General features: G+C 39.6%; 1 protein-coding gene across 1 annotated transcript in view; it reads right to left on the bottom strand.

Annotated features, from left to right (window-relative positions):
* Positions 1 to 22,053, bottom strand: part of ttc3 (tetratricopeptide repeat domain 3) — a 219,742-nt gene that overhangs the window by 172,405 nt on the left and 25,284 nt on the right. Inside the window, exons 5-9 of the mRNA XM_039744454.1 lie at positions 18,420 to 18,501; positions 16,359 to 16,412; positions 15,760 to 15,886; positions 8,797 to 8,882; positions 6,581 to 6,675 (exon numbers count right to left, since the gene is read on the bottom strand). Coding sequence (XP_039600388.1) covers positions 6,581 to 6,675; positions 8,797 to 8,882; positions 15,760 to 15,886; positions 16,359 to 16,412; positions 18,420 to 18,501 — 444 coding nt within the window. The remainder of the gene's footprint in view (positions 1 to 6,580; positions 6,676 to 8,796; positions 8,883 to 15,759; positions 15,887 to 16,358; positions 16,413 to 18,419; positions 18,502 to 22,053) is intronic.

The following is a 22,053-nucleotide window of genomic DNA, read 5'->3' as shown; positions in this document are numbered from 1 at the left end:
TGGCAAGGGCCTTACGAGGTTAAGGAGAGAAAGGACTCGTCGACTATTTGGTGAAACAGCCCAATCGTCGACCGAAAGTGAGAGGATCTATCATGTCAACCTGTTAAAGCCCTGAGAGATAGAGAGGAGCTCCCAGCCCCGTAGGTCACTCTCCCTTTCGCAAGCACAACTGCCCTTAACCTCGGCGAAGAGCTGACCCCAAGCAGCGGCAGGAGTTAGCCCAAACACTCCGAGCCATCCCGAGGTAGTGAGCGAGTCACCCGGCCGGACCGCTGATTGAGCACGATATAGTCACGGAGCCGGGGTAATCGTCCGGGAGGCCCTACCGACTCCGGAGGCAAAACGCGCAGAGGTCGAACTGGAGGTGAAACGTATGTTGGACATGGACATAATTGAAGAGAGCCATAGTCCCTGGTCCAGCCCTATTGTCCTCGTCTCCAAGCCAGACGGCTCCTGGAGGTTCTGTAATGACTTTAGACGCCTGAATCAGATCTCCAAGTTCGATGCCTACCCCATGCCCCGCATTGACGACCTCCTTGAGCGGCTGGAGTACGGCTCGTATCTGACTACCCTTGACATGACAAAAGGGTATTGGCAAATTCCTTTAACGGCATCCGCAAAGGAGAAAACGGCCTTTAGCACCCCTAGCGGGCACTGGCAGTACAAGGTCCTCCCATTTGGGCTGCACGGGCCCCGCGACCTTCCAACGCCTGGTAGATAGAGTGCTGAAGCCCCACCAGTCCTATAGCGCCGCCTACCTGGATGACGTTGTCATCTATTCCGCACCTGGGAGGAGCATCTACTGCAGGTCGCAGCTGTCCTCCGAACACTGGCTAAAGCCGCCTCCGCATAAACCCCGGAAGTGTTTTTGGATTAAAGGAGGCCAAATATTTAGGCTACCTCGTGGGACAAGGACAGGTGCGCCACAGAGCTCCAAAGTTAAAGACATCTTAGAATGGCCCGTCCGAGTACCAAGAAACAGGTGCAGGCTTTCTTGGGGCTTGCGGGTTACTACCGCCGGTTTGTTCCTCGTTTCTCAAAGAGCAGCACCCTTGACTGACCTGACAAAAGGGCGCCCCTATCGTGGTGTGGACCGACAAAGCAGAACACGCGCTTCAGTGACCTAAAGAAGGCCCTAACGCCGGCACCTGTGTTACGGACGCCCGATTTTGGGCTCCCGTTTATTCTCCAGACCGACGCGGACACAGGCCTGGGTGCCGTGCTGAGCCAAAGCGCCGATGGTGTCGAGCACCCTGTGATGTACCTTAGCCGGAAACTGATGGACCGGGAGACCCGGCACGCGGCAGTGGAGAGGGAGGCCTTGGCCATTAAGTGGGCAGTGACCCACCTCCGGTACTACCTGCTGGGTCGCGAATTCGCTCTGGTGACTGATCACGCTGCACTTCAGTGGATGTCCCTACACAAAGAGTCGAATCCGCGGGTCACCAGGTGGTTCCTGGACTTACAGCCGTATAAGTTCACTGTCACTTATCGGCGGGGCACCCTTCAGGCCAATGCCGATGCCCTCTCTCGTATTCACGACCTCTCGGTTAGGTCCGCCCGACCTGACGGTCCTGGGCTAAGGGGGGGATCGTGTCACGCACGCGCGAGTAGGAGGCGCGGATTGATTCGATAGCACCTGGGAAACCATTCGCCGCCAGGGAATGGCGGGGGATTAACTTTCTCCCTCTGCTTCCTCATAGAAAGAAAGACCTTCCTGCACCATAGGCCTGGATTGACCGCAGTGCGATACTTCCGCCCTTCCTCCGCCATCTTGCCCTGACGTCATCCTTCCCATCCTCCCTTGCGGTCCTTCCCGGCATCCCTCCACTTCCGGCTCCTCCCCAATAAAATGGCGCGACGCCAGGAGTCGGCGTCGCGATATGAACTGTTTGTTTATAATTTTGACCAGCTTTTTTGTTCTGATTTACAATATACGGGGCCGGAAAACCCCAACCCTTGCTACTGTCTCCTCGGTCCTTTACAATGCGTATGTTAAAACAGAGGGCGGGCGTCTCAACTATCTCAGATTAGATCAACAAGAACAAGAAACAATACAAAGGACTGTCAGACGCACTGCAAGCAAACGCTGAAAATAACAACGTACGTGTAGGCAAAATGATCATATTACCGTCCACATTTCCAGGAAGTCCAAGATACATGCAACAAAACTAGCAGAATGCCATGGCCATAGTACGTAAATTCGGACAGCCTCATTTATTTATCACTTTCACATGTAATCCTGCTTGGCCAGAAATTCTTCATGCACTTTCGGATACCCAAAGATTGGAGCACAGACCTGATATTGTAGTATGAGTCTTTTGGATTAAGCTGCAGGAATTACTTAAGAGACATTCTACAACAACATCTTTTTGAGGTTGCTATTGATTATATTTACGTAATCGAATTTTAGAAGTGCGGCCTTCCTCATACCCACATGCTGTTTACTCTTCACAATTTACTCTAACAACCAGTCTTCAGCCACGGTCAGTTCTACATGGCCTTTTCTAGGGTTAGATCTATTGACTCATTATCTGTCGTCACCACCAAAACACCTATTCACAACTGCGTCTTTCAAGAAGTATTTATTTCTTTTTGATTTTTGAAGTCTTTTCTCACCGTTTTCCGTTCCTATTCATACACAGCGTGCTTCGGCTAGTATAAAGTGTTACACATAAGAAGTAAAAATATTAGATTGGAATACAAAATGGAAAGTTTGAAACTTGAAAAGACTTCTTATGAGAGGGACTTCAGAGTTATAGTGTACTCATCACTATTTACATCCATTGTGCAGAAGTAATTAGGAAGGCAAATAGGGTGTTTAGTTATATAGTTCCAACAGAAGGAATACAAGTCAAAGAAAGCTATACATAAGATACAGTATATAACACACCTGTAAAACCTCATTTGGAATACTATATGCAGTACTGGTCTCCATATTACAAAAAAGACACAGCATTGCTGAAAAATTACAGTGAAGAACAAATAGACTGATTCCATGGCTGCAAGATATGAGCTATGAGAAAAAACTGAAATAGATGAACATATTTAGTTTAAGCAAATTGAGATTAAGAGGTGACAAGACCAAATTATTTCAAATTATAAAGAGAAATAGAATAACAGATTCCAGATGTTACTTTAAAATCAATTCTTTAAAAAGAACAAACGTTAAAAAGTTTTGCTTAATACATATAACCACAGACACATAAGTTATATGTTACCAAATAGTGTGGTAGACAATAGTACTTTAGGAAACTTGGCTTAATGTAATTTTGGAGAAATTAAGCAAATAAAATATGGCTTTCAAGTTTGTTAGGTAATATAAACTGATCTCATCAAAATGTTTCTAATGTGCAGTTCAAAATGTAACATTCATACCCTGACATTTCAGGTAAAAGTTTGGAAATTATGAAAGTTCTGTGGTCACTAGGTGAGCTTTTTTGTAAGTTGAACGTTTTATGATTCACTAACATATAATTCCTTAAGATTCTTGATCTGAGAATTTACACTAAATGTGTGGGTTAAACTGTGTAAATGGTGCTAATGTTAATCCAAAGAATGCTTCTTTTTTAAAGATTTATACTACTTCTTTACAAACATCTACTTAAATGAGTTTTAGCACACATCAGAAAATAATTCACAATGGAAACAACTGTAAGTTAACTCATATACTTTTGGCAAATATTTCCTGAATCATGAATTCATTAACAAAAATCTTAAACATATAAAAAATTTACTTTATGTTGACTATACTGTATATACAGTGAAAAATATGAACTTGCAGGATGAAAGCAAAACAAAATTATAACAAGTAAAATTCAGTGAGTCATTATAGCCCAGTTGACAGACTGGAAATGAAAAATATTGGTGTATGTTTTTTTTTTTTTTTATTTATAGAGGAAACTTTAACATAGTAATAAAACGTCTGTCAGAATTACATATTCTGAAAAGAGCATCATAATGAGAAAGGTGCAGACTTGAAGAAACTTGAAGTTTGAAATGTACAGTAATAAATTATCAGTATGATTTATGATCTAAATGTTTTAATGAACATACTGTACATTCTATTTTTTCCTACTGTACAGTGGTGTGAAAATCTATTTGCCCCCTTCCTGATTTCTTATTCTTTTGCATGTTTGTCACACAAAATGTTTCTGGTCATCAAACACATTTAACCATTAGTCAAATATAACACAAGTAAACACAAAATGCAGTTTTTAAATGATGGTTTTATTATTTAGGAGAAAAAATCCAAACCTACATGGCCCTGTGTGAAAAAGTAATTGCCCCCTTGTTTAAAAATAACCTAATTGTGGTGTATCACACCTGAGTTCAATTTCCGTAGCCACCCCCAGGCCTGATTACTGCCACACCTGTTTCAATCAAGAAATCACTTAAATAGGAGCTGCCTAAAACAGAGAAGTAGACCAAAAGCACCTCAAAAGCTAGACATCATGCCAAGATCCAAAGAAATTCAGGAACAAATGAGAACAGAAGTAATTGAGATCTATCAGTCTGGTAAAGGTTATAAAGCCATTTCTAAAGCTTTGGGACTCCAGCGAACCACAGTGAGAGCCATTATCCACAATTGGCAAAAACATGGAACAGTGGTGAACCTTCCCAGGAGTGGCCGGCCGACCAAAATTACCCCAAGAGCAGAGACGACTCATCCAAGAGGTCACAAAAGACCCCAGGACAACGTCTAAAGAACTGCAGGCCTCAGTTGCCTCAATTAAGGTCAGTGTTCATGACTCCACCATAAGAAAGAGACTGGGCAAAAAGGCCTGCATGGAAGATTTCCAAGACGCAAACCACTGTTAAGCAAAAGAACATTAGGGCTCGTCTCAATTTTGCTAAGAAACATCTCAATGATTGCCAAGACTTTTGGGAAAATACCTTGTGGACTGATGAGACAAAAGTTGAACTTTTTGGAAGGCAAATGTCCCGTTACATCTGGCGTAAAAGAAACACAGCATTTCAGAAAAAGAACATCATACCAACAGTAAAATATGGTGGTGGTAGTGTGATGGTCTGGGGGTTGTTTTGCTGCTTTAGGACCTGGAAGGCTTGCTGTGATAGATGGAACCATTAATTCTACTGTCTACCAAAAAATCCTGAAGGAGAATGTCCGGCCATCTGTTCGTCAACTCAAGCTGAAGCGATCTTGGGTGCTGCAACAGGACAATGACCCAAAACACACCAGCAAATGCACCTCTGAATGGCTGAAGAAAAACAAAATGAAGACTTTGTAGTGGCCTATTCAAAGTCCTGACCTGAATCCAATTGAGATGCTATGGCAGGACCTTAAAAAGGCGGTTCATGCTAGAAAACCCTCAAATAAAGCTGAATTACAACAATTCTGCAAAGATGAGTGGGCCAAAATTCCTCCAGAGCGCTGTAAAAGACTCATTGCAAGTTATCGCAAACACTTGATTGCAGTTATTGCTGCTAAGGGTGGCCCAACCAGTTATTAGGTTCAGGGGGCAATTACTTTTCACACAGGGTCATGTAGGTTTGGATTTTTTTCTCCCTAAATAATAAAAACCATCATTTAAAAACTGCATTTTGTGTTTACTTGTGTTATATTTGACCAATGGTTAAATGTGTTTGATGATGAGAAACATTTTGTGTGACAAACATGCAAAAGAATAAGAAATCAGGAAGGGAGCAAATAGTTTTTCATACCACTGTATATAAAACAAAAAGCTATTTTGGCTTGTGTAATACATATTTAGACACTAACTTAGACAAAATAATTTTTCAAATAAAAACCTACACAGAAAAACTACAAAAAAGGTAAAGCTGAAGATTAAGTACAAGAAGTTCCATAACTAGAAACTTGCTAGAAAGTTGTGGTTACACACAGCAGCAGGAAGAAGCTGTGTTTAATCCAAATGTATTGTTTGTGATTTTGACTAATTTTTGTTAAGTAAATTTCAATGAATGCTAAAAAATGCATCTTGACACCGTGGTTGTAGCTGGCCACTTATCACACGGTTAAACATCTGAGCAATGACTTGATGGAAATCATTAAGGCAATCAGCCTTTGGATTTATGTTTTCCCCCAAAACCAATCCAAGCGGACACCACTGTAAAGCCAAGAAACCTGCCCATGATCTAGTTCCTTGTTAGACTAGATACTTTTTTAATGATGTCATGCTGCCTTGTCCTAACAGCAATGTCAAGAAGTTAAGTAAACAGTACAAGTGAAGTTAGATGCTATTCTTCTTTTATGTTCATTATATCTTTTATGAATTATATCTTCTTATTAGACACCACAGTAAAATTTTGAGCCAGGAAAGTGACTTAAAACACAATTTGAGATTTTCATGATGATTTTGGATTTATGAGAGGCATCACAAGATGAAAGAGTTTAGTCAATGACAACCATATTGGAAAAATTTGACTTTACAACCTATAGCAAGAATTTCTTCAATCACCTGACAAGTCATATAAACAGGAAAGAAGTGTTTTATGATACAAATTTCACAATCTAATAAAAGAAGTAATTACAAACTAAAAGAAAACTATTCTCAATATACTGTAAGAAATATTTTAAAAATATGAACAATTCACTTACTGATGTTGAATTGCTTTTGAATACCACTTTATTGCAGCATCATAATTCTTTTTTGCAAATTGGTCATTTCCTCTCCTTTTCATGTTTTCACTTTTCTGAAAAATAAATGAATCCACCTTAATAAAAGGATAAGTGTCTATGCATGTGTGTGTTGGTCTGGTTGCTGTCTCTACCATATCAACAGATGGCTCATTACAGTCATTACCACTACTTTTGAGAATCCCATACCAAATGGTATATAACAGAGACACATACATTGCATTTGTCATTCCAACTAATGATGCATCAAAAACAGTTGTAGTGATAAAATGCATTATTATACACAGGTGAGGGTATGGGGAAATAGAGAAAGCATAATTTTATGGTAATTAATATTTCATGAAGCACGGAGACAGTCACATTAAAAGTAACTGAGCTTCAGCAATACCTTGCCTTTATAAAACTCAATAACCCACCAATAGGGTTTTTAAATTTTAAAATGTTAAAAAATCATAGGAATATCTACAGAAGATAAGAATGAATCAAGATAAAGCTTGACATGTCTAAAATTCCTGATTCTCTGTATGAAAAGAATCCATTTAAATTGTTTTTCACATGTAGTTAGGATACCCATGGGCATGATCCACAGTGGCTGTACGAGGTTCAATCCAGTAAGAGAAAAGACCCTGGTTTGTGCAGTTGACCATGTTACTGTACTGGCTAGAAAGGGTGGCAGTGATTTTGAAAAGAAATGGAATCAAGAGAAAAGTAAAAGTATAAACTAGGCAATGTCAAGTACAAGGAAACAAAGAAACCAAAACACTAGTCAGTAGAGTTGAAAACCAGGATATGCTTGAAAAATTTGACAAAATGTAAAGCCAAAAAATGTAGTTAAAAATACAGAAAATAATTAGTAACTAGAGATCAAAATGAGTTACATAAATAACTCTAGAGGCTTTACACTTGAATCTAAGACCCAAAAATTGGATGAGAAACATTGGTTTAGATGAATGTGTGGTATGTGGAGCCCTGTCCAAGGCTGGTAGGAAAGGCATTGTCCCCACCCCAATAACCCAGCACTGGAAGAGGCTGGAATGATAATGTATGTACTGTATGTAATCAATTTATTCCAGAAATGAAATTCATGAAAAGCCAACAACAACAAAATTCATATTGTGAAAAGGCGCTATATAGCGCCCGACCCGGCACAGACTACGCAGAGGCACGTGTTCACACTCAAGAGTTTTTTTTATTTTTAATTCTTCAGCCGTGGGCACACGTCTTCCCTGTGTCCCACAGGCCCAACACAGTCCAAGCACAAAAAACCCACACAAACCAAACTTTTCCTGCTCCACCACTCTTCCCAGGCAACCTCGTCCTCTTCCTCCCGATTCTGGCCCTGATTGCTGGGAGGCAGGCCCTTTTATACCCCAGCCGGAAGTGTTCCAGGTGCCTGACCAGCTGGTCCTAATTGCACCTCTGGTGGGGCTGATAAACCATCCAGTGTGGTGGCTGGTTCTCTGCAGGACCCCCTAGCAGCCACCCCATCTCCCAACCGGGCTGCTGTGGTGGACTCCATGTCCCATGGAGCCACGGGGGAGATTGAGGAGGGGACCTACGGCCAGGGAGACTGCCCCCAAGCGCCCCGGGGAAGGTACTGCAATGTCCATGATGGCTCCCCCGGGACGTATGTATCAGAGGCGTCCCGGCAAGGCATGGGGCCCGGCTGTCCGTCACAATATATAAAAAACATAGTATACCTCTGTGGGGCAACTGTAACATAAGGCAGAAGATGATGTGTTAGTTACAGCACAAAAACCCTACTTGTACAAAATTTAAAGTTTCTCGGAGTCTAGTTATAAACAGAAATTGTTTCAAGGACTGGCAAAAAAAAAAACAATTTTGAAAGTATAGGTCTGGATATGTACGTAATTGTACCTACATAGATACAAATTGTTTACTTGTTGCTTCATAGTGTTTCCAAAAAGGAGGCCACCTTGTACCAAAACAGTATAATGCTATGAGTGTTTGTGTGTGTGTTATACTAACTACCTTTCAGCCATTTATTAAATAAGCAGAATCATAGCCATTTACTTTTCGGTATGTAATTCAGGTGCAATAATAATAAATACCCCTTAAGTCATAAGAGGTTAATACATGAATCTCAAATTCCAACCAGGCTAATTTTTAAATTGGCATATAGTAAGCACATGAACACTGTTTATTTTTAATCTTACCTCCAAGCAACATGGACACTGCGTGGTTTCAAACCACTCTATTTCTTCATCTTTTCTTATTGCCAAAACAGCCATTAAATTTACAACTGTAAAACAAGAAAGGGTTATGAATAACATAACTTCCTGAAACCAAACACTTTGTAATTAAAATTGTACCCAACTGGCAAATATCATATACACATACACTCATATGCACTAACTTTATTACTTGGCTTTCATAAGATAATGGGCCTCAGTTATAATAATAATTTTAGGGTAACATAACATTCATCTTAAAGAAATAGTATAAAGGGTTAATAAATGTCGAAAACCAGATAATGGTCAAGTGAACAACAAAATGTACTGAAAGATGACTAAGATGTCAGCAGATGTACTGTAAAGAACCAGAATGGACATTTGTTATATGTAACCAATTGTATTAAAAATGTCCTGTTTCCTTGGATAAAGATATGAGCCAAAAAAGAAACAATATTATTAGGTCATTGGAGCTGCTTACTCTTCAACACACTATATACAATTGCACATGAGTAAAATATTCCTGAAGAAGAACAATTTCTGCTTTTCCTAGTGACTTTGCTTTTGCTTATGGTCATTGCTAAGCAAAATTATACAGGAAACTGTATTCTTCTGAACTGAAACAGGGAATCAGTAGGAATAATATGACATATGAGTATATATTATTATTATTATTTTATTTTTTCTTGTTTTTCATCAGTTTAATGTTCAGACTTGCATTGTTTTTTTTGCCACAGCCATAGGCAGACACTAATGTGCTAACATTAAATCATGTTTTACTTTAATGAACTGCAAACAGCCATGATGCAAACAGGTTGCACATTTAGACAGCCAATGCAATTAACTACTTTTGGGGATGTTTTCTGTAGTGCTTGAAGTGGAAGAAAATAACTGACAGTACTATGCATTGGAGATTTGTTAAGCAATTGGTGGTCCTCCAAGTCCACAGATGCAAATGTATATGTAAAGATTTTTAGAGACCTGGGGGTGAGGCAGAAGTGCACGTAAATGTAAATGATTTTGGGGGACAGGTTGGGAATTCCAGTTCAAAGTCTGTAGATGCAAATGTATAGTACAAAGGAATCACTCATTGGGGACTCTTAAGTTTAAACTGACATTGTTCACCCAGGCTTGTCTTGAACTGGAGAATACCACTTCCACCTCTAATTTCCTTTCCCTCTCTTTTTGCTTCTAGTGAAGCAACACCTGCACTCATAGTCATAGTGCCTGAAACCCTCACTGAAGCTTTATAGCACACTTGTTAACCAATGAGCTTTGCATCTTCAGTGAGCTTCGCTAAACTTTGCCCGTCTATTTCACATCTCATTGTGAATGCAAAACATGATTCTGTCTCTTTTCTCGTCCAGGACACAGCCCCATCTTGAGTCATCATTCAAACCTATTGGTTAGTGCTTTTGTTGACTTGGCCCATCACTTACTTCTGCTCTGTCCTTCATTTGCATAAAGCATTCAGTTAGTGCAGCACATGGACATAAGCATAATTTTAATAAATATCAACAAATTAAGAAATTTACCGATAGATTAATAAACACAGCTTGTCTTATTTTCTTTTTCCTATAAAATCACCAAATCTCTATCAAATCATTCATAGCATTTTGAGGTACAGTGGAACATGAGTCACGACCATAATTCGTTCCAAAACTCTGGTCGCAACCCAATTTGGTCGTGATCCAAAGTAATTTTTCCCATAGGATTGTATGTAAATACAATTAATCCGTTACAGACCGTACGAACTGTATGTAAATATATTTTTTAAAGATTTTTAAGCACACTGTAATAGTAAACTAAATGTAAAAACATTGAATAACACAGAGAAAACCTTGAACAGAGAAAACTAACACTGCAAGAGTTCACGCTATAGCCTTACGAACCGATCGCTGTAAACACTTTTTTTTCCATGAGTTTTAAGCACAGGGGAAAAAAAAGAACATTTGAAAAATCCATAATTTATACACTAATTAACCATAAACAACCAAGAAAACAAACTTGCAGGAGTTCAAAAACATAGCTATACGAACTGATTGCATTAAGCACTTTTTTTAATGAGTTTTATGCACAGGGGAAAAAATGAACATTTGAAAAATCTGTAATTTATACAAAAACTAACCATAAACAACCAAGAAAACTAACCTTGCATGAGTCGAGTTCTGGCATGAAGGAAACGAGGAGGAGCTGGGTGGAGAGGAGATTACAGTTTTGAGGTAAAGTCTGTGACGATGCGGGTTTGCTGCATGCTCCCATCTCGCTTCGGGGAGCCCTTAAACCTGTCACCGTCGGTAATGTTACCGATAAGCACGACAGTGAGGCACTACTGTACAATGGAGCAAAGGGATGGTGCAAAAAGTGCCAAGTGCTTTTATTAAAATCAACAAAACAACAATCAAAAACAAAGTCCAAATTAAATAAAGCGCAGTGCTTTCAGAATCTTTCAATAAATAAATAATCCCATAAAAACAGAAGTGAAGTAGAGGTTAAAATCCAACAGAGAAATGTCTTCATTAAATACAACGAGGTTAAAACAATACTGGAAGCAGTCTCTTTAAAAACAAGCCCGTGCATTCTTTAACTGGTGACCCCCGCTGCCTTCTCGGCCTTACGCAGCCAGCCATCATTCTTTTGGTCACTCCAGCTCCTTGATTGCTCAGCTGAAGTGACCGCTTCCTTCTGCCCCACCAAGTGTCAGTCAAAACACCCCTGCTTGGGCTCACTGTACAGCTGCCTGCCTGCGAGCATGCGCTTGCTTGCACCGGTTCTTTCCACACTGCTTCCTGCTTACTACCTCACTCTGCAACCTCCGTCTTTCTTTTCTTTTTCCTCCCTTTAGCCATCTCGTGCTTCTATTTATGAAGAGGATGTGGCAGCTGTAGCGCGGCGGTTATTTATTTAAAACTGGCCTCTTGACGTGAACTGTGGACCCGCTATACCACAAAGTCCCTCTGTGCGATGCACGTCTGACCGAGAACAATGTACTGTACAGGGAGAGACTGAACACGTGCATAAATCATGCATACAAACCAGAAGGGAAATGAAATAGAGCACAAAGAGTTCACAGCGAATGTACAGGGAGAGACTGAACACGTGCGGAAATCATCCGCGTGTACGAACCGGAAGGGAAACTGGCTTGTTTTTCACCCGAGTGTGTGGACGTGAACAGATGCAAAACTTTGGGGAACTTTTTGGTCGTAACCCGATTTGTACATGGTCCGAGACGTTCGTGACCCGAACGTCTCGTTTAGTTTTTATATTAGTGTGGAGGGTTTTATAACCCTTGTTATGGTGTATAAAATCTACAAATTATTCTCTATATTTTTATAATTATATTTTGCTCAATCCCAACAAGATGAATTCAGATGTAGGAGGAATTATAATAAATGGGCATATCCTCTTCCCTTACACCTCACGTTTATAACAGTTGTTCACAGCATAGTGCTAAAATGGTTTTACAGCCTGGGAATGGAAGACTGGGCCATGCCTCAGGATATTGATTAATTTATGGATGGACATCTGGGACAACAATTTGGTTTACAGTCTGGAAAAAGATGGATTAAAGAGTACATGTATGAGCAAAATTCAACCATCATATTGACAGGCAGCCAATCAGGTGCATGCAACAATCATGTGTTGTGAAACCATGGCATGAAACTTTATAATAAATATGCCTCATTTGAAAGCAACATCAGAAGAAGAAGAGAAACAGCGACTACAGAAGAGTGGCATCAGAGAAGAAAACAAAGACACATATGACCAGTTTTCATCTGATCATCAGTTAACAACATTTTCATGAACATCGATTGCTAAATCAAACGCCACCCTGGGACATTCATCCTTGTCATCGTAAGCTTTTCTAAAGACTATATATATCCAGACTTTCCTATCAGTACCTATTTTCTATTATTCTTTGTTCCAGTGGTATTATTATTCCTGTAATACATACCATGCTGCTTTTAACTTTCCATGCTTTGTCCTAAATTCTAGAGTGACTGAAGTAATAAGTTAGATTTCTTTGAGCACCTGGTGCAGCTGGAGATTTGCCATTATCTCTGTGCTGCGAGGTTTATTAAGGCTGCGAGTGAGAGCTCCACCCAATAGTAGGGAACAGTACATGAAGTTATTCTTGGCTGATAAATGGCCTATAGCCAAGAGTGCTGAGCCTTTGTATGTTTAGATGTATTCTTGTAGACCAAAAGTAATATTTAGTTCTGAGATATCATTAAAACATCGTATGTTCTTCATGGCGATAATAAGTAAGTCTCTTGAAGTGCTGAGTGACAGGCTGTGTTATTCCTAAAGCACTTGTGTGGTTTAAAGTGCTAAAGGTTGATCCACGTGTGTGTGTGTGTGTCATACATGGGGCACTGTAGTGGTTAGGGTCTGTGTGTATGCGTATAGCTATGTATGTTTGTGTTCATCTTAAAGTGCAACAGTAAACCAACCCAATAACAAACTTGATGAGTACACTTACCCTTGAGAAAACAGGTAAAGGGTAAGTAGAGGGAAATACCACGATAATACAACCCTAAATATATTCAAATAATGAAATGTCCTTTCAGTGGGGATGATTATTGCCTTAGATGTACAATCCTGCCAAATTTCCGCTTTTTAACTAAACAGGAAATGGTGTTTTCGTCAGTCAGCCAGCTTTGCTCACACACAGTTTTATCCATCCATCTTCTTCCGCTTATCCTAGGTCGGGTCGCAGGGGCAGCAACTTGAACAGAGAGGCCCAGACTTCCCTCTCCCCGGCCACTTCTTCTAGCTCTTCTGTGAGAATCCCAAGGCGTTCCCAGGCCAGCCGGGAGACATAGTCCCTCCAGTGTGTCCTGGGTCTTCCCCGGGGCCTCCTCCCGGTTGGACATGCCCGGAACACCTCACCAGGGAGGCGTCCAGGAGGCATTCTGATCAGATGCCCAAGCCACCTCATCTGACTCCTCTTGATGCGGAGCAGCTGCGGCTATACTCTGAGCCCCTCCTGGATGACTGAGCTTCTCACCCGATCTTTAAGGGAAAGCCCAGACACCCTGCGGAGGAAACTCATTTCAGCCGCTTGTATTCGCGATCTCGTTCTTTCGGTCACTACCCATAGCTCATGACCATAGGTGAGGGTTAAAACATAGATCGACTGGTAAATTGAGAGCTTTGCCTTACGGCTCAGCTCCTTTTTCACCACGGCAGACCGATGCAGAGCCCGCATCACTGCGGATGCTGCACCGATCTGCCTGTCGATCTCACGCTCCATTCTTCCCTCACTCATGAACAAGACCTTGAGATACTTGAACTCCTCCACTTGGGGCAGGATCTAGTCTCCAACCCTGAGAGGGCATGTCACCCTTTTCCCTTCCTCGAACCACCACCTTATCATGGTGGAAGGGTTTGCGTGTCCCAGTGATCCTAGGAGCTATGTTGTCCGGGGCTTTATGCCCCTGGTAGGGCCACCCAAGGCAAACTGGTCCTAGGTGAGGGATGAGACAAAGAGCGGTTTAATAGACCTTCTATGATGAATAAAAAATTTGGACGGCGTTTTTCCCTCGCCCAGACACGGGTCACTGGGACCCTCTCTGGAGCCAGGCCTGGAGGTGGGGCTCAATGACGAGCACCTGGTGGCCGGGCCTGCACCCATGGGGCTCGGCCGGGCACAGCCTGAAGAGGCAACGTGGGTCCCCCTTCCCATGGGCTCACCACCTGGGAGGGGCCAAGGAGGTTGGGTGCAGTGTGAGTTGGGTGGTGGCCGAAGGTGGGGACCTTGGCAGTCCGATCCTTGGCTACAGAAGCTGGCTCTTGGGACGTGGAATGTCACCTCACTGAAGGGGAAGGAGCCTGAGCTAGTGCGCAAGGTTGAGAGGTTCTGGCTAGATATAGTCAGGCTCACCTCGACGCACAGTTTAGACTCTGGAACCAATTTCCTTGAGAGGGGCTGGACTCTCTCACACAGTTTTATGCACCTGAAATTTTTTGGGCATTTGCACATTTCTAGTTTTGTCCGTATGCCATGTTTTAATGTAAACTATATACAAGGCATTATACATGTGCCTCCCGGTTACTTTCACAGTTAGGGCAAGATATATTCTCAATGTGAAACAAGCCAATATCATTTAATTTCTCTCTGATTCCTTGCATACTTTCATAATAGATATATTAGCCACCCAGCAGCAGACCTGGAAGTTAGTTATATTAGCACCATGCTGCACCTCTGATGAATTTATTTTCTTACAGAATAACGCATTACAGCTCTGTTGGTTAGTATTCTGTAATGCCATTACAAGAATGTGAGCTGTAATACATTACATAATTTCACAACTCGAATATGTAATTAGATATTCCATTTCAGATTACATTCTTGGAGGTGACTGTGGCTACCCAATCTGTGCCCTCTGCCTGATGTGCACTGCACATCCATAAATTATATTGAATTTTACAATTCTATCAGATCCTTGATTTACACTAAATGTGTGTTATTTCATGATAATTAAATTTTCTTTAGGATTGTACTAAGATGGATTTATTCAGTACTAAAAAATTAATAATTCTGAAACATGACAAAAACTATAGGTAATTAGATGCAACATGTTGGGACAAGTATTTTTGGTTAATATACATTTTTCATATTTTATCAAACTGCACAACCTCTGGTTGAAGCTGCTTGCAAATTCCAGATACTGAATTCAGCATTAGTAGATTGCTTTAAATATAATACAACTTAAAAGGTGGTCATATTTGGTTACTAATTAAAAATGCAACAACAAAAAGTTTGCTCACATTGGGAGTCAACATGTTAAAAATAACAAATATTTTGGGTTATATTGGCAGCCAGTCTACTTGACGTCTCAAACTCCTCTGCATTATTTAACAAAGTGGCAATAAAACAAACGGCATTATAGGAACATAACACAAATAACATTAAGAATTTTACCTGAATCTACTAATACTTACATTTGGAACAAAGAAATGATAGAACAGATAAACGGGTCAGTCTTGAAAATTTTGAAAGCCCTGCTGACAGACCAGGTTCTCCCACCTTTACTAACCAGTCAATAGCTCCTTTTATACAATCTGGCATCTAAAAAAAAACAACAAATTACTGGGCATTGGAGAAACAACTCTGAATATGCAACAGTGAATTTAGATACAAATGAAGTCTTAATAAATATCATTTTTTTTCTTTTCCACTCAACTGGCTAACAGTATAATTCTGCACTTATTGTACTGTAGTATATAAAATGAAGATGAAGGCAGCATTTGCATTCCTTACAAATGCTCAAATATTACAGGACTCCAACATAAAAAACATAAAAAAAGGAAAAGTACAAACAGAAGTGTTATATTGATAAGAAAAAGGAAAGTGAAAATTAATCCTACAGCAATGTTAATAAGAGAGATCCAGTCAAAAAGGAGATGGCTAAAAATGAAAAACAGTGAAAGAACCTTAACAGAAATCACTTAAAACCTGTTTCTACAAAAGTATGGAGAAAGCAGGAAGTTTTAAAAATTAGAAAGCAGATAAACAGCATCCAATTTTTAGTTATACTTACAATCTGGATATTCAAGCTAATTTCAAATAATTGTCTTGCTAAGACATCATCCAGCTGAAAGAAAAATAAATATATAATGGAGTTTACTCAGCTAACAAAAAATAGACATAGTTCCAAAATACATACTAAAATGTTAATCTTAAAAAGTTAAATGAAGAAATAAAGTTTTCCAGCTGTAAAGCACAATAGCTGGCTGCCATTCTTCTGCAACATATGTTGAGCAGATACTCTGAAATCAAGACAGTCTGAAATACTTTGTAAACAGCTAGGCAGAACTCATGATTGTGCTGAGCTGGAGAAAATGAAGTAAATACAACTAGTAATGTACTTGAATAAAAATATTTGATATAATATTTTGTGGACTTAAAAAAGGCTTATGAATGCATACTTCATTGCATCATGTGGTAGTGCTGCAAGTGTGGGTGATCATGTTGGGGCACTGATACGTGTTATTCTTTCTGTATATTTATGATGTAAGTTGAATCTTTCTAAAGGGAACACATCATCCTCCCATTGGGGAGGATGTTTTCTCCTCTGTTCATGTTTATCATGGACAGAATTATCAAGGTGCAAAGCAGACAAAATGAGCAACTAATTTGCAGATTTGAGGGTTTTATCTTTGACACACCCACATGATAATACCCTGACTGTGATTTCTTGCCTGCACTGGAGTAATCTATAGTTGAGCGTGGTACTGGTCCACTCCTTGCAATGACTGAGATTACATTTGGCACTTTCTAAAAGTGGATAGGTTTAAGCACTTTGAAATTTTAATCACATGGCACAAGAGTAAAGGGAATCAATAAACTGACCAAGGAATTGGTGCAGCAGGTTTTGTTTTGGGTGCTGAGATACTGTACAGTGGGAGTTAATCTTCAAACCAAGCTTTTGATTTACTAGGTCATTTGCAACATCTTGCTTTCCCAAGGTTGTGGGCTTTAGGTGTTGACAGAAAGAGGGAGTTCAAAAATATAAGCTGACAAAATTAGATTCTTGCAAATAACTCCCTAAGTTAATCTTCAATGACATGTCGAGAGACTTGAGAATTTAGAATGTTTTTGGGAGTATAGCCAAAATATGCAATAATCTCAGTTTAAACTGGCTGAGGAGTAGCTGTATTATTTCAGATTTTAAAATATTTTTTTCTGAACAGTGGTTGATACCTTATTGATTGTTGATACCTTACAATTTATAGTAACTTCCTATAAAGATCACTCACTCAATACTTACTTTTACTATCTGCAAAGCCTAAAATACTTTCATTGTATTTATTTATTTTCTTTGAATGGACTAAATAGCACAGAAGATTCAACTAGGAACCAGCATAGCTAAAAAAAAATTAAAGAGGATCCGTATTGTGTAAACTGTCCAAATGAGTTACATTGTAGGTGGCTGGAAGCTGTGATAGTCACTGCTGCTTCATATCCTATGGACTCCCCAGGTGAAAAGATCCCACATGGAAACTGATGGATGAATGAGTCACGCTTTAATTTACTAACAATAAAATAAAAAGGATATGTGGTATGATTTGTGGCCATAAAAGCAAACCGCTACAGAATGCACTTAGGATGTAGTTACTCTAGAGCTCATTGGTCTGTTAATAAACAACTATACCCTCCAACCTCTAAATTACCCTAAACCCTCCCTCTCAAACTCTACCCCTAGTCCCATTCAACTAAAAAGCTTTCAAGCCAGCTTTCCTCTGATATAAGAATAAAAAAGCAATGAGCTTTAAAACCCTAGTCCTTAGCCATTCGGATTTATAGCTGTTTCAAAAAAGACCTTGCAACCATTAGGCCACGGTGCACTTGGCAACCCCTGAGAGCAATGCACCTCGAAGCATAGACTGGTCTACCTGTCTATTCATTGTACTGCATAACACAGTGGAAAAACAAAAAGAACTATGCTAAAAACCAAACTAAAACAGATGTTAAGAGATTTGTTTTTGTTGCATAAGACAGGAATGAGAATATATAAATCATGAGCGCAAATACATTTCTTCTCAATTCTAAAACCATGACAAGAAATCTTACTTAGTCAAAATTAGTCAAAAATACTCACAATTCCTTTTCCAAAGGCATCTAAGAAGGTTTCCAGAATTTCAATCATCTGTAGTCTTTTCATAGACATTTCATCTCTCAAGCTAAAATTTCAAAAGAATAAACACTTAATTCTTGGATGATTCTTGCATACAGTAAAAAACACAAAAAAAATACAATCTTGCCTGAAGAAGGGACCTGAGTTGCCTTGAAAGCTTGCATTTTGTAATCTTTTTAGTTAGCCAATAATGTTAGCTCACAACATATACATCAAAAACTGAAGTAACTCAAACTCTTCTTTGCCTTTGGTAAATATTTTAATAGCAGTAAAAGCAAAAGTCTGAATAATTAAATATGTTACTGTATATTTTTATCCTACATTATGTAGTGTAATATTTTTTTAATCCAAACTCATACCAATGCAAGTTATGAAATGAAATTAGTGATCAAAAAGTTTTGTCTTCTAGAGGTTCTAGGTTCTAGAGTGCTAATTTTGCAAGCGGCCCAAGATTAGCACCTGTGTAGTAAAATAATGTGAAGTGTAAGTTTCTTAGCATTTCTTATTTACAGTGTATGTTTCTTGTTTCAGAACAAAGTAAACATGGATGCCAAAAAATGCAAAATCAAGAAACATTCTTTAATTGAAGAATTACAGTGCATGAGACAGCAGACACTATAGATGTCATGAATGAAGATAACTGAGTGGCAGGGACCTGAAACGGAATCAGAATTCTAGAAATTTGCAAAATTACTCAGACATGTGGGATAAGATCAGTACAAGAGAGACCAAATTCAAAATTCTTTCTCATTTGCTTATGTTGCTCAAAACAAGTTTTTTAAAAAGTAATATCCTTAAAAAAATAATTGTAAACTTTATATGCTACCTCATGTGCACGGCCATCTTTAACAGCATGGTAACCATGTCCACACAGATCAAGAGGCATGTGCACCAAGTAACCAGCAAACATGCAGCATCACAGCAAACAGCCACACAAAATGACAATATCCGTGAAAAAAAAGGTATAAAATGGTTGCATCTATGAACAATAAACATAGAAAATGAGGATAGGTGATGAAAAAATAAAAATAATAAATAAAAATGAATACTGAACTTAAGAAAAGCAAATGACATTAATATATACTAATAAAAGGCAAAGCCCTCACTGACTCACTTACTCACTCACTGACTGACTCACTGACTCATCACTAATTCTCCAACTTCCCGGGTAGGTAGAAGGCTGAAATTTGGCAGGCTCATTCCTTACAGCTTGCTTATAAAAGTTGGGCAGGTTTCATTTCGAAATTCTACGCGTAATGGTCATAACTGGAAGCTATTTTTTCGTCCATATACTATAACAGACTTCTGCTCGATGCCCGTAACTCTGCCTCCCACGTAATTTAGTGCCTGCCCATATAAGGCCGTTCGTCAGCGGCAATCCAATAGAAACACTGCCGCTAAATATTCACGGGTGAAGGACTGTGCTTATGCAGACGAAGATGAGATGGTCAGGGTGGTGTTTGGCACAAACTCAGCAAAACTGCAAGTGAAACTTTTAAGTGCCGGGTCTTAGCTAACATTAAATACAGCCGTGGACATCGCACGAGATGGCACCAGCAGAGCTGGGAACCTTCAATGCATGTACACCGAGCGGCTCATGTGAAATGATGCAGTGCACAGACAAAAAGCAACAGTTCCAAAGAGTGCTGAACAAAAACCGAATTACACAATTGAGAAGGCAGCAAAAAAATATGAAGCGTGTGATACATACAAGAATATTCATAAGTGCAGCTACTGTGGAAACAAAGCACACAGTGGAAAAAGTCAATGTCCCGCTAAAGGAAGACAGTGTAAAAAAAAACCCGTGCATGCAGTGTGTCACGTCTCAGATAAAGAGGAAGATGAGCTGTTTATTGATGCAGTAAGAAACTAATCGATGAATGAAACCTGTTATCTTTACAACGATTGACAAACAAGGAATGTAACTTGAACACAACACATCCTACAAATTCGAACCTGATTGAAAGAAATAATGATAATCAAATCCTTGATGACAGCAACACTCATAACACTCACAAAACAATTACTGTATATTGACAATCATGTTACGTTATTTTTAAAATGTTCCCTTTTCTTTTTCATAACTTCTTTAACACACTACTTCTCCGCTGCGAAGCACGGGTATATATATAATAAATAAAAATTCTATGAAATTTAACCAATGAAAGTCAGACATTGATTTTCAACCATGCTTCAACAGAGTTATTTAAAAAAATAAACTCATGAAACAGGCCTGGACAAAAATGATGGTACCCCTAGAAAAGACTGAAAATAATGTGACCAAATGGACATGTAAATTCAAGGTGTGTCCACTAATTAGCATCACAGGTGTCTACAATCTTGTAATCAGTCAGTGGACCTATATATAGGGCTCCAGGTAGTCACTGTGTTGTTTGGTGACATGGTGTGTACCACACTCAACATGGACCAGAGGAAGCGAAGGAAAGAGTTGTCTCGGGAGATTAGAAAGAAATTTATAGACAAGCATGTCAAAGGTAAAGGCTATAAGACCATCTCGAAGCAGCTTGATGTTCCTGTGACTACAGTTGTACATATTATTCAGAAATTTAAGATCCATGGGACTGTAGCCAACCTCCCTGGACGTGGCCGCAGGAGGAAAATTGATGACAAATCAAAGAGACGGATAATAAGAATGGTAACAAAAGAGCCCAGAAAAATTTCTAAAGAGATCCAAGGTGAACTTCAAGCTCAAGGAACATCAGTGTCAGATCGCACCATCCGTCGTTGTTTGAGCCAAAGTGGACTTCATGGGAGACGACCAAGGAGGACACCATTGTTGAAAACAAATCATAAGATTCTGGGAGAATGTCCTATGGACAGATGAGACAAAAATTGAACTTTTTGCCAAGGCACATCAGCTCTATGTTCACTGACGGAAAAATGAAGCATATCAAGAAAAGAACACTGTCCCTTCTGTGAAACATGGAGGAGGCTCTGTTATGTTCTGGGGCTGCTTTGCTGCATCTGGCACAGGGTGTCTTGAATCTGTGCAGGGTACAATGAAATCTCAAGACTATCAAGGGATTCTAGAGAGAAATGTGCTGGCCAGTGTCAGAAAGCTTGGTCTCAGTCGCAGGTCATGGGTCTTGCAACAGGACAATGACCCAAAACACACAGCTAAAAACACCCAAGAATGGCTAAGAGGAAAACATTGGACTATTCTAAAGTGGCCTTCTATGAGCCCTGACCTCAATCCTATTGAGCATCTTTGGAAGGAGCTGAAACATGCCGTCTGGAAAAGGCACCCTTCAAACCTGAGACAACTGGAGCAGTTTGCTCATGAGGAGTGGGCCAAAATACCTGCTGAGAAGTGCAGAAGTCTCATTGACAGTTACAGGAATCGTTTGATTGCAGTGATTGCCTCAAAAGGTTGTGCAACAAAATATTAAGTTAGGGTACCATCATTTTTGTCCAGGCGGTTTCATGAGTTTATTTTTTAAATAATTCTGTTGAAGCATGGTTGAAAATCAATGTCTGACTTTTATTGGTTAAATTTCATAGAATTTTTATTTATTATTACTTTTGTCAGATTAAAGTTATTTCTGTGACCATTTTGAGTTTTTCTTTCATTGACTGA

This window comes from Polypterus senegalus, chromosome 2, assembly GCF_016835505.1.
Source record: "Polypterus senegalus isolate Bchr_013 chromosome 2, ASM1683550v1, whole genome shotgun sequence".
Taxonomy (NCBI): domain Eukaryota; kingdom Metazoa; phylum Chordata; class Cladistia; order Polypteriformes; family Polypteridae; genus Polypterus; species Polypterus senegalus.
The sequence above is the reverse complement of the archived record's forward strand: the minus strand, read 5'-3'. Positions and strand labels throughout refer to the sequence as shown.